General features: G+C 38.1%; 1 protein-coding gene across 2 annotated transcripts in view; it reads left to right on the forward strand.

The window, feature by feature from the left end:
- The window catches only part of TAF2 (TATA-box binding protein associated factor 2), a 92,442-nt gene that overhangs the window by 64,226 nt on the left and 15,585 nt on the right, over positions 1-12,631 (forward strand). For both annotated transcript variants that reach the window (XM_006263352.4, XM_019495752.2), the window contains 5 exons: positions 1,273-1,342; positions 3,483-3,592; positions 7,247-7,473; positions 11,003-11,155; positions 11,548-11,653. In XM_006263352.4, the coding sequence (XP_006263414.1) occupies positions 1,273-1,342; positions 3,483-3,592; positions 7,247-7,473; positions 11,003-11,155; positions 11,548-11,653 (666 nt within the window). The remainder of the gene's footprint in view (positions 1-1,272; positions 1,343-3,482; positions 3,593-7,246; positions 7,474-11,002; positions 11,156-11,547; positions 11,654-12,631) is intronic.

A 12,631-nucleotide genomic window follows, 5' to 3' on the forward strand; every position in this document is an offset into this window, starting at 1 on the left:
ATTTCCCTGGGAACAAATTGCAGTAGCATACAGCGGTGCTGCTGCTACTTTTCCCCGGGAATGTCTGTGCATGTGCTGTCTGGTACGCGGCAGATTTGCCCTGGGTGGGGTAGGGGAGGCTGAGGCCAGCACCTGGGCTGGCCCCTGCAGCCTTATTTGGGGACCTCCCAGGACCCCAGTGGTAGCAGTCCAGCACCAGGGAGCCTGGCCAGCAGCTGGAATGGGGCTCTGGCTGGCCAGGCTCCAATTTTGTGCAGTGTGTGCTGCTACCATGTGTGCTGCCCTGCTTTTTTGTAGTGCTGGTTTTTTTGACCCCGGGATCTTCCATAGTGTCCACTTAACAATAAAAGGGTATTTGCAAAACTTGCTGTGATGCTCAGTCTTGCAATTTAAGTTTACAATTTGAAGTACTCGGCAGCGTTGTATTCGTGCTGCTTAGCTTTATTTTTTTCAAAGGAATGACTGAGACGTTCTTATAAATATATTAAAGTTAAATAGCATTATTTCATCAATTTGCTTGTGTATTATTCTTTCATAGTAAGACAAAAAATGATACCTTTCAATTAAGCAAGATTTATTTATTTTTTTGGCCACAAAGCTGTTTTCATATGAAATGCTCCATTTATCCTCTATGCCAGTTTATACAGTTTTTAAGTGGAGTGTTCAGGCTATGAGCAGAGAGCTAGTGAATGTTGAATTAAGCGATATTATAATTCAAAATAATGGAGCCACTGTCTACTTAATATACTAAGATGAAAGCAACCAACTATATTTTTATAATGTTGGTTTTAGCTAGAGTAACCTCTCACAAAACTTAATGTATGATTAATATCAAGATTTTCCTTTTTCGACTACTATTGTGTTTTATTCACTTTTAAAAATGTGTAAAATTATGAATGGGTAATATTGAAAACTGAATAATTTGTGTTCCTTTAAATAATTAGATAGTCATAACTTTACATGTACCACTAACAGTAATATGCAGAGACACGGATTTATTTTTATTCCAGTATTCCCAAACTTTTTGGACAATAGTCAGTCAGTCCAAACAGTTCCTCATCAATTGTTGTATACACTTGTTAAAGTTTTCATTTGGGGAGGCGTGAATTGATCCACTAGCTGCTGGTTTGATTTTGATATATTCCAGTCATGCCTGCAGCTACAGATAATTTCTGCATAGCATGTATAAAATAATTTCTGGAGTATTCTCTTCTTTCTCCTTCAGTTATTTCTAGGTGGTATTAACAGTTCATTAAAAAAATTTCTTTCTAGTTGATAGGAGCTATGAGGAACTACAGTGGCTACTTACTATGGTTCAGAATGACCCTGTGCCTTATGTAAGGTTAGTATCTCTATAAATAAGTCAGCATCTTTCACTAGTATTAGAATTCCTATGCAAGTGTTCTTAGGGCATGTTTTACAATGGGTTATCTAACTATATTAACTAGATAGTAAATCTGTTTTCTTTCCTTTAAAATTCTATGGACATTTCTGTGTATTTGTTTCAATTTTTCTTTGTTTTTCAATTATTAATCAATTTTTTGGTGTGTATAGTAATTTATGTTTACTGAAGTGTTTTAAATTATTTATCCATTCATGATGTAAGAAGACAAATTAATCACATTTCATTGTCAAATTAAATAATTTAAGTCTTTGCTTTTTTGTCTGTCTAAAATGTCTATGGATAGACTTTCCTACATAAAGTTAATGCACCCAGATATCATATTGATCTGTGTCATACAGTAAAAGGATTTTTGTATCGTTTTAAAAAGCACTTGGAACAGAATGGACATTATTATGTTCGGTCACCAAGGAGTGTAAAACAATTGTTAGACTGTAGATGGGGTGGAAGGATAACAAGTGAAAAAGTTGTGGCTTTATTGATAATTTTTCCTGTTTTGTTTCAACTTTGCTCAAGCCAATGAGAGACTCTAAATATTTTGGCACAGGTAGTGACAGCCTCTGAATACTGGAGTTAATCTTCATCACTTTTTTCTTAATGTCTTTTTTGGGGGGACCAATACTGATGTGTTTGTCTCTAAAAGAATATATATTCATATCTTCCATTTCAACATTTCACTGGTCTTGTACAAATACATAGTTATGAATTTGTTCTGGGAATGTATGATCTGAAGGAAATTATTTACTATTTGAGGTTAAGTAATTGACAGCTTCAGCTGAGGAAGCAAATGATCTTGAGGTATGGTCAGTTCTCATTTATAATTTTTAAAAATCCCGTTTCAAATGCATCATGCTTTTCATGTTATGTTTCACATTTAAAAAAATAAGTCCTTAAAACACTTAGGTTTTTTTCTGTTCTCACGTTGTAAAGACCAATAAGTAAGTAAGTGCAGAGGGACAGTAGTGAAAATTTCTGTTCCCAAATTGTTTTGAATCTTTTATTTATTTATTTATTTTGCCTACTACATTCTATCATAGTGACTCAGAGGCATTGCATGCATCGGTATAACATTTTCAGACTGTAGCATAATTTCCAACTTGACAGTGTCCCTTTAAAAGAATTTAAAATAATTAAATGTTTACTGGAACTTGCCATATCATTCCCTTACCATAACTTCTTGTCCTTGTGAAAACCTACGAATAGCCATCCTGGACACATTGTGTATAGGCATTTAGTTTCTCCTGGAAGAGTTGCTGCTCTCCCAAGAGAAACATAACTATACAGATGTTCAGGTTTTTTGGCCCAAAAAGAAATGGCCACTCCAGGGTTAGGGTCAGAAATTATACACAAACTGGTATAGTTCAAATCTGTAACACAACAGAAGTTCAGTGCGTATAAACTGCTTTCCAAATGGCTGAAACCAGTTGAAGATAAACCTGGATGGATGAAGCATCAGACTTAACTGATTTAGGCTAAATCAGTTTTTTGAACTTCTGTCCCAGATCCCCTCCAGATTCAAATTAACTCTGTCTCCCAGCATCCCAGGATGTTTTACACCTCCCCTACAAATCCCCTTCACAGGGTGGGTGGGATAGCTTTGGCTCAAGCTGTCTGCTCCAGCTGAGCAGGGAGGCATGCTCTAGCACCCCTGGCTTCTGGCCTGGGCTGCTGAAGGCATGTGGCTGCATTTCTGGAATTAAAAGGGAATGTCTGTTCACTTGCTTATTGGTTCAATCTAAGCAGCTCAGACTCACCTACAAAGATTGAATTGGTTCAGCCTCAGACTTTTTGACTATCTGTACTTAGTCCAGAAAAAAACAACCTGAAAACAATCGGGGTTGAATCATTCCCAGCAAAGTTTCTCCTGGAAGAGTGAATGTCCATATACATTTTAAAAGTTAGGCACAAGAAGTGAATGTGTATACATCTATAAACAAAGACAGACCTGAAAGGAATAAAGAGAAGCTCACAAATTTTAGACTTTTAGAACCTGCAAGGTAGTAAAAACTCTAGTGTTCTAAAGAGGCTTAAAAATGTTGCAATTCATTTTAATTTAAAAAACCTTTCATTTCTCCTTTAGGCATAAGATTTTGGAAATGTTGACAAAGAATCCACCATTTACGAAGAATATGGAGTCTCCCTTGTGCAATGAAGCCTTAGTAGATCAGCTTTGGAAACTTATGAATTCAGGTTGAGTGTCTTCTCTATTTAAAAATAAAAAAAGGATAATATTCCAATGGATCTCTTTAAAGTAATTAAGTGAGCTTTCTTCTCTAGATTTTCTTGTTAGAAACTTAAAAATTAGTCTTTCCATGCACATGAATGTAGGGCAACCCCAAAATATAAGGTTTTTTTCAGCTTCCTGTTTCTCTCCATCCTTTGTGATTTATTTGGTTGTGGCAGTGCACATCTGGCATGGATAGCAATGTGATAGAATTCTTTTTTACAAGTCTGCAGAGAAAAAGTTTTGTCAAATGTTGTAAAACACAGAGGTGGCACCTAGTTTCATCTTATAATGCTATTTTTCATATTGTCGTTTTTCTGTTATGAAATTGGTTCTCCTGGGTATAATATTCTTATTTAGAACTTCTAAATGAATCCTTTATTTTTTGCATTCAAATTATTTAAATATCTCAAATTTTCATTAGATTAATAAGGCCTTCTATTAGTTGTACTACAAAAGAGAATAAAAATGAGAAAAATAAATTTTAGGATTTCTGTGGATAATTGAACTGTTTTTATTTACTGTTAGTTGCTTTTTGTAAGTTTTAGTAAGTTTTTAGTTACTTTTGCTTTGTTTGACTAGTAAAAATTGTAATGGGGGAAGGGTTTTTATCCTTACCATTAACATGTTGTTCATTAGTGAGGCAGTTCTATCTAGTGCTGGCAAACTATGCTTTAACATTTGGCATCTTGCTATGCAGATTACATGTAAACGTGTTTATAGTCTTTTCGGTCATTGAGAGCTGACTGTTCTCTTTGCATTGTTATTTTTAGTGTTTGAAAGTTTACAGCTACACTCTAGGGGTTGAAGTGGGAAGACTACTAGTAGTTCAGTTGTATAGAATTTGCCAAATGTCAGATTCAGGAAATAAACAATTCTGATGTTCCCACCAGAGAATTTGTGTTCCCTTTTTCTCAAAAGAAGAGCACATGTTCTGTATTATTTATACCCATTACCCCTTTTTGCCATTTCTAAATAACATATATGTTATCATCATGATTTATGGGGGGTTTAAGCACTTAAATCTATGTGCGTTACGATGACGTTCTACTCTAATTTTATATTTTGTAAGGGCTAATTGTAAAGTCATAGAATGCCAATAAAAATATTTGTTAAAGCAAGATGAATTAGTAATCCATCCTCTTTTAAGGCGGTGTGGTTCTAAAATTGATTTTTTTACATTTAAAACTTAAAATAAGAACCTAATGGTTCCTCCCCAGCACCTCCCTTGAATCCTTTGTGTTTAATTATTTGGATTTTTGACATACAGAAAACTAATATTGTTTAGAGTTTCTAAGAGTGCAGTGATAGTATGGATTTACAGTGGTTCAGATGTTCATCAACCAGTAGGTATTTAAACTTAACAAATCTGCCATCCTGCTATGTAAAGAAGGGACAGATGCAAATGGAAAATCAGCATTATTTTCTCAGAAGTTTATCTAACCAAAATAGTTGGGTAAATTCTGTGATGTAAACTATACTGACCTTTTAATATCACAAAGCATAATTGTAGTTTAGTGTTTTTTAATTCAGGAGAACACTTTTTTTTTTTTTTTTTCAGTTTATAAGTTGACTGTCTAGATACATTTCCTAAGTAGGGTATAGCATAGGCAGATACCAGAGTTTCTAGCTGTAGACTTAACTAACTGTTAGGGCTGTGTGAAGCTTCGGTTGCTGATTCGATTTGGAGGAGATTCAACCCAATTTGGTGGCCCAATCTCTGAATCCGAATCGAATTGGAAGACCCTTTTAATATCTCTGAATTGATTTGGCGAGATTCACTGCTTCGGACATAGATGTAGCTTTAAATTTTTTTCTACATACCTCAGAGTACCAGGTAGCTCGTGAACACTGAGATGGTGGGGCAGATGGAGCGTTCTACAGGAGCGCGGGGGGCCCCAGTGCGCTCGGTGGTAGACCCAGAAGTACTTGCAGTCCACTTCCAGGTCTGCTGCGGAGTGCGCGGGGACCCTGCCCCCACCCCCAGCTCAGCGACTTATGCCTCCTGGGTCTGGGGGGGTACTGGCATCTGCTGTTCTTGTGTGGGGAATGTAGGAATGAAAGGTTGCATTTCAGACCCCTTTTCCCTGGGCTGAACAGGCACATGTCATTTTAAAAAGTACATGTAGACTTGTAATAAGGGAAAGATGATTGTCATATAATGCAAAAAATGCTGTGCAGGAGACAAGGTAAGGTGAAGTAGAAACATCAGGTTTTAAAATTAGGATGGTCTGTATAGCAAAACGAATCACCAAGTTTTGTTGGTGCTATGGGATAAAAATGAGTGGCTCAGGATATAGTCTGGTTTGGTAAAAAATTTTAAGCTTCTTTCATGGGTATAGGTTGGGCTAGATGTATACTGTATACATATCTGTATACTGTATTTACTCACATTTATGATAACCCCCAATAATTAGATTCGGTATATGGAAAACTTCTAAATTTGTTATAATTTTCCAGGGATAGAATCTGATTATTGGAGGGTTGTCTTAAACTTGTCCTCCCCCATGGCTACAGCAGAGAAAGCGGTGGCTGGGGCCATTGCTCTTTGCCTTCTTCATTTCTTCATCCTGCCTCCCCCCCTTAGCTCCTCACAGTCTATGCCCCTTCCCTCAACCGCTCCCCACAATTTCTGCCTCCCAACACCTCTTACTGTTAGACACTGCTTGGACTGTGTTCCCTGCTGCTCACAGAGCATAGCATGTGAAAGCACAGCCCTTGCCAGGCCATGCATCAGCGACAGCTCTGCTGATTGGTTGGGTAGAGGATGGAGTTTCCCTGTACTCTGTGTGGGGGAGGGAATCCAGCCCGAGCTGAGCTGTACCTTATAGTAAGAGGTGGGGACAGGGAAGAGGGCAAGGGCAGAAGCTGCAGAGGGTAGGACCCAGGAGGCTGCTGTGAGTCTGATTTCTGGCCCTAACCCTTCCCTCCCTTCCCATCCCCACTTGCTTTGTACACAAATTTAAGATCAGGAACTTTTTCCCCACATGGTGATTAGGGGTTCATCTTGGATTCATGTAAATATGGTATATGTATAATGTATTAGTGTGAACCTACACACATGCCCACTCATTTGTATGAGCATGTGTTCGTGTGTATGTTCATATAGATCAGGGAGTAGTCTGGGAAGGTAACACTCAGTGGTTTTTTTTTCATGCGACCCAGTTTTAAATCCAGCCCTTCTTGGCAAATTCATACCTTCTGGCTGGTTTGTTAAAGGTAGCGTTCCACTTAATGTCTCAGTTTAGATTTTAGTCAAAGACGTTATCAATGTTGTCAGTGGAAATTAGTATCACATTTATTTTTGTTAATATTTGGTATTATTTGACAATTTCTGCTATGAAACCCAGTGATGCCATTTCATGGTGAGATTGGGCCCTATTGTGCTAAACATTGTATAAATGCATTGAAAGATATGGTTTCTTCCCCAACCATTTTACACTCTTTATTAAAAAAGAACATACAACACAAGAAAATAACAATCAACAAAAAGGAAGGATGAGAACAATATGCAGTTTTATAGCTAGAAAAACTAATGGCTTAATTGACTGTAGATTACTTTGACAACTCTTTTTTGGTAGAATATTTCTGCATGTTGAATATATTCCCTTTATTTTCAGGTACTTCACATGACTGGAGGTTACGATGTGGTGCTGTAGACCTGTACTTCACCCTTTTTGGCCTTAGTAGACCTTCCTGTTTGCCATTACCAGAGCTTGGACTGGTCCTTAATCTGAAAGAAAAGAAAGCTGTACTTAATCCAACCATCATTCCTGAATCAGTGGCAAACAATCAGGAACCTGTCATCAGTGCTAACAATGGACAGTCGATGGGGTTTCAGAGCACTGTAAGCACCATCTGCCCACATACATCTCACCCTCCTCTGAATCATTCTTCTGGCCCATTGTATTGTATATTGATTTCAAATTTCTTGTCTTTTAGCATATTTAATCATGACCATTTTATTCTGTGATGGCATTGTCTGTTATATTTATAGAGGCCCCTATGGCTGTTTCTCATCTCTCTGCCTTTTTTTCTAGTGCAAGAAATGATCTTCATGTTTGTCCCAGAATTTAATATATTCTTTTCATGTGGATTCTTAGTAAAATCTCACTTCTTTTATGTAACTTGCAAAAAGTAAACATCACAAGGGGTAATACTTGATGCTGTGATGTAAAGATTTTTGATGGCATTACATTTGTTACAGGGGGCACTGCCCAGAATCAAGTCTAAAAAACCTATATGAGTTTCCAGAAATCTGATATAAACCCTGAGGGCTAAAACTGAGGGGTGTAACTGCCCAGATCCATGCACCATACAATAGTGCTACACAGTGCAGGAGCAGCACCCAGAGGTTTGGTGATGTAGGGGTGACGTCACTTCCCTTTTTGCTGCTAACACATGCATTGAGCAGTCATTTAAAGACTGATTTTCAGTGACAAAAAAGAGGAGGCAGCATCTCTCCTGCAGCAGGAAACCTCTAACAGCTGCACCTGCACTGTGTGCCTCCTGCTTAGGGCACTGTGCATCATTGCTCCTCATCTGCCTTCCCAGGTGCTTGAGTGTCCACAAAGAAGATGAGGGGAGTGGGATGGGAACAGGAGGGTGAGGTGCCCCTCTAGCTCCATTCTGCACTCATCCCTTTAGGCAGCACTTGGGCCCTTCCCCCGCGCTGTTACACCATTGCAAGCATGTTTCCATTGCCAAGATGAAAGCTTCTTTTCCCAATAATGTAAAGAATTACATTATTACTAGGCCTAGGTGGATATAGGTTCTCAAAGTCATATTTTTTAATTTAAAAAAATCTTCCCCTTGCCTGCTTGTGCTTGAACAAATGTAATTAGGGAGTGGGGGAGGGGATCAACATTAATAGAGAATGAAGAAATAATTTAGACTTTTTTTTTAATAGCTATTAACAGAGGGTGTTTAATAATACTGTATATACCCGAATCCAAGGTGATTTTGAATTTAAGACCCCCCCCCAATAATTTAGATTTATAATTTTCCACGTATAAAATCTTATTAGTAGAAAGTCATCTTAAATTCACCCCCAACCCACTGCTGTCAGGGAAAGCAGTGGCAGGAGGTGAAGGGCCAGACCCCCACTCCTTGCTCGCCTGTACCTTGTTCCCCAACAACTGCCTGTTCCTACCTAATGCTTGCTTCCTGCTATGCCCCCCCTGCCCCTGCTCCCCACTGCAGTCTGCCTCCCCACCCCCTCTGCCTGCTGCCCAACCTCCCCCCACAGCCCCTGTCTTGGCCCAGGCCCAGCTCTAGGCCAGCCAGAGAAAAGATGATAGTTCGCAATTGAGCCAGGTTGGGGCTGCAGGGACTAGAGCTGGAGCAGAAGGGAGCAACTGCAGGGGAGGAGACCAGGGCATGGGGGGGCAGGCACAGGCAAGGTGTTGTGGGGAAAGACTGCAGGTTCCCTACCACCACACCTTAGTCTCCCCTGTGTTCTCCCAGCTGCTTGGCTCTCCCTTGTCAAATGAGCCATCCTGGCCTGGGGCAGGCAACCTCTCAGTTCTGGCTTCAGCCCTGAGAGCAGTTCCAAAGTCAGAGCTGAACCACTGCCTGCCCCAAGCTGGTACTTGACTCTAAGACTAGGTTTTTCCACCTCATGCTGGGGGAGGGGGGGGGCTTCTCATCTTAGATTTGAGTCAATATGTTAAGTTCTAGGGGGTAAAAAACATAACTTAGCAGAAGGTAATTTGTGTGTACAATCACGCTGCGTTCTTTCAATTGGGAACTTTTACTTTCTCTAAAGTATATAGGTAATATACTTATGAGTAAAGAGTTCTTAAGTTCAAAGTATTTGGAAACACTGACCAAACAATCTGTAATAAAAAAATTAATCACAATCTTTAATGCACTCCTAATCTTTGGTGCACAGTTGTGTTCAGATTGTGTGCTCAGTAAGAATGTCACACATACCTGCATTCAAAAATCCATGTTTGTATTTTGTGGTAATCATCAGAGTTGTCCTTTTCTCAGTTTAGCCATTGTCCTGTGCACTGCAAGTTGTTTCTATTTGGTTGGGAAATTTGTAGGAGTTTTTGATGAAATCCTATTTACTTGCAGAAAATGTATATTTAGTAGACTGCATTAGTTTCCCTGAATTCAACCATTAGGAATCAAATCAGCAGGATATGTTTTCTTTGCAGGTATTTAGTGCCATTTTCACTCTACTGTCTTGACCCTGGCTTCAGTCCTTTCATCCCATCCTTTTCTTGCCCATTTAGCTAAACCCATCCAAACTAAATTCACCCCTGGAACTAGTTCTCCTTTTGAACTATAAATGGTACAGAAGTTGACTAGCATCTCTCACACACTTTATTCCAAATCATTTTGCAGATTGAATGTTAGACTTAATAATAGAGCATGAAGTGAAATATCCAAGTAAGGATGAAACGGGTTTTGGACATAAAAAAGAATCGAGACCTGATGCTAGAGCATGGTCAGGTTGATTTGACTGGCTCTGTAGCAGGATGCATGCTCTGAAAACAGTTAGCTGAAACTTAATGTCCTGTTAAATTCTTACAATGCTGGAATCTGCTGTAGGAGGAGGTAAATTGCCATGGCTCTTAATGTGGAATAATTAATTCTGGAGAATGTGAAATTATAGCCATTTTACTGGTGTGGGGCACCCTTGATTTAGCAGTGACACAGCTGCTTAATACAGTAGTAGTTAGTTTTAGTGTTTTAAATGAAAGACTACTTCTAAGACTTTAGGCTTTAATAGAAGATGAGGTTTATTTTGTCATGTATATCTGTCTGTACTTTTTGACTTTAGAAATCATGTAGGTAATGCAGTTTTATTTTAAAGCTCTTATACTCTTTTGCTTAGATTCTTAATAATAGGGTAACTCTCCCTCTTTTGAAGAAATGTGACTGATTTCCAAGAGAATATTCCAGGAAAACTAATGATTATGGCCTTTAAAAGCTAATATTTATTTGTTGAATAAATTTAAATCGTTACGATGAATTACCTTAATTCCTTATTTAGGTCAGAAGCTATCACAATATTCAACTTATTTTGAACTGATGAGGCTCTGTGAGGCCAAGATACATAGAAAGGCTTTTCAGAAGCAGTAAATATTCCTTCCACACCAACAGTACCATGATTGTGTGAAGGGACAGAAGACAGGCCAATGCTAGATACGCAGAGGGAGCAGGGATGGGAGTAAAGAGAAACGTGTGTTTTTCAAAGAGTTTGGCACATCTCCATATAGGGTTTTAAGAAATACTTTTTTTCCAGAATCACAGGGAAAACTTTGTTCAAATCACCCACTCAAGAGCTTTCAGCCATTTTGTTGCTTTTACACATAAATATGCTTTTGCTATCCTCTAATTTTCATCTTTAAATGCTGCTTTAGGAGGATGATCATCCTGTTAAGGAAACAGCAACCAGTATTTCTAGCCATCAGCAGGGGGTGAAAAGAAAGGCTGATATGCCACTTGGATCCCCGCTGGAACCGGGGCAAATACTAGAGAAGAATGAAGACAGTAAAGTCAAACTCAAAATCAGAGTAAGAAAATGGAAATTGATTTTCTCTGTTCATAGAGTGGTTAGTATGAAAGTACTGGCTTTTGTTAAGTTTTTAACAGATGTATCCCAACCAAAGACATCGTGTGTGTATGTGGTTTTTGCCAAGGTAAGCAGAACATTTCCCATCAGATTCCTTATTGCCTGGCAGAGAGTAAAGCTGATAATTAATGTTTTAATGTTCATGCCAATGCTGTTTCACAGTAAGATAAAAAGAAGGAAGGATACTGACCCTTTTAAATTATATTTCCTTAACTTCTACTAATTTTCAATGCTAAAGTTTGCCTCCTTCCTCTAGAAAAATCGGATCTTTTTAGTGCTAATTGAATTAACTATTAATATTCCCTTATTGTATATTTTTTAATTCTGTTTTAGTTCTCAAACTCCCAGGAAGAGGAAGAAGTTGATATGGACACTGTTCACGATAGTCAAGCTTTTATTTACCATCATTTGAACATGCTGGAGAGACCATCAACACCAGGTATGATAATTTATTGGCAAATTACAGTGTAATTTTTCAAATATTGCAGGTGTATTGTTCTTTAGCTTGTTCACCAAATGCCGCATTAGTAAGTGCTTAGGTGTTAACTAATGAAAAGCAAGTACTCAATGGGGTCTATGAGTCTTATATACAGACCAGGATCCATAATTATGCATATAAGTGTGTAGTCCAGTATACATGTTGTATATCTAGGGTGTTCCTCAGTAAGTCAAACGTGCCATGAAAGCAGAAAACCCAACTGGAATATTCTAGTCAAATGAAGCAAAAAAAAAAAATAAAAAAATCCGGAACTTAATAATTTGTTTAAAAAAAGAAAACAACCCCTCCCCCCCTGGCTTTTTTAAATTTTGGTTATTAAAAATATAGAAGTAAACATTGAAAGCAGTAATGGACCCTATTCAGTGACTGATTCAAATTCTTTATAGCTAGATTAACTTCATTAATAAAGACTGAACTGAGGTGCTTATATAGGGTGTCAGCCCTTAAAAACTTCCGTTCATGGAAGCTACCTATATATTTCTTGCTCTCAAGGCAGTGATTTAATACTCTTTGTGAAGTTTTCTTTTTCTCTCTGAACTATTATTTCCTAATCAAATGTTTCTTAAAATTCTAAGTAATAATGTACATTTGCTGGACTTTTCTGTTTTTAGCTTTCTTTCTCTAGCATGAATAGAGAAATCCAGTAATAATCAATATTTAGTTTCTCCAATTTTTCTGTCAGTTCCAGGATTTTTATTCTGCTTTGATGGTAAACTGCCTTAAAGATGGTTGGCAAATATTTAAGTATCTTAAGAAAATCTGTTAAGTGCACTAGTTGAAGATTGGAGGGGATGGTAGCATGCAAGTGAGTCTAAACTTAGCTTTTTTAGGGGCAGTTTAAGGTCTCAGTGTCATGGCCAGCCATCTCCCCTTCTGCTGTAATGGAAAGCATGGTGCATGCTAGGTAATGTTAGCTTC

Source organism: Alligator mississippiensis, chromosome 3, assembly GCF_030867095.1.
Source record: "Alligator mississippiensis isolate rAllMis1 chromosome 3, rAllMis1, whole genome shotgun sequence".
Taxonomy (NCBI): Eukaryota; Metazoa; Chordata; order Crocodylia; family Alligatoridae; genus Alligator; species Alligator mississippiensis.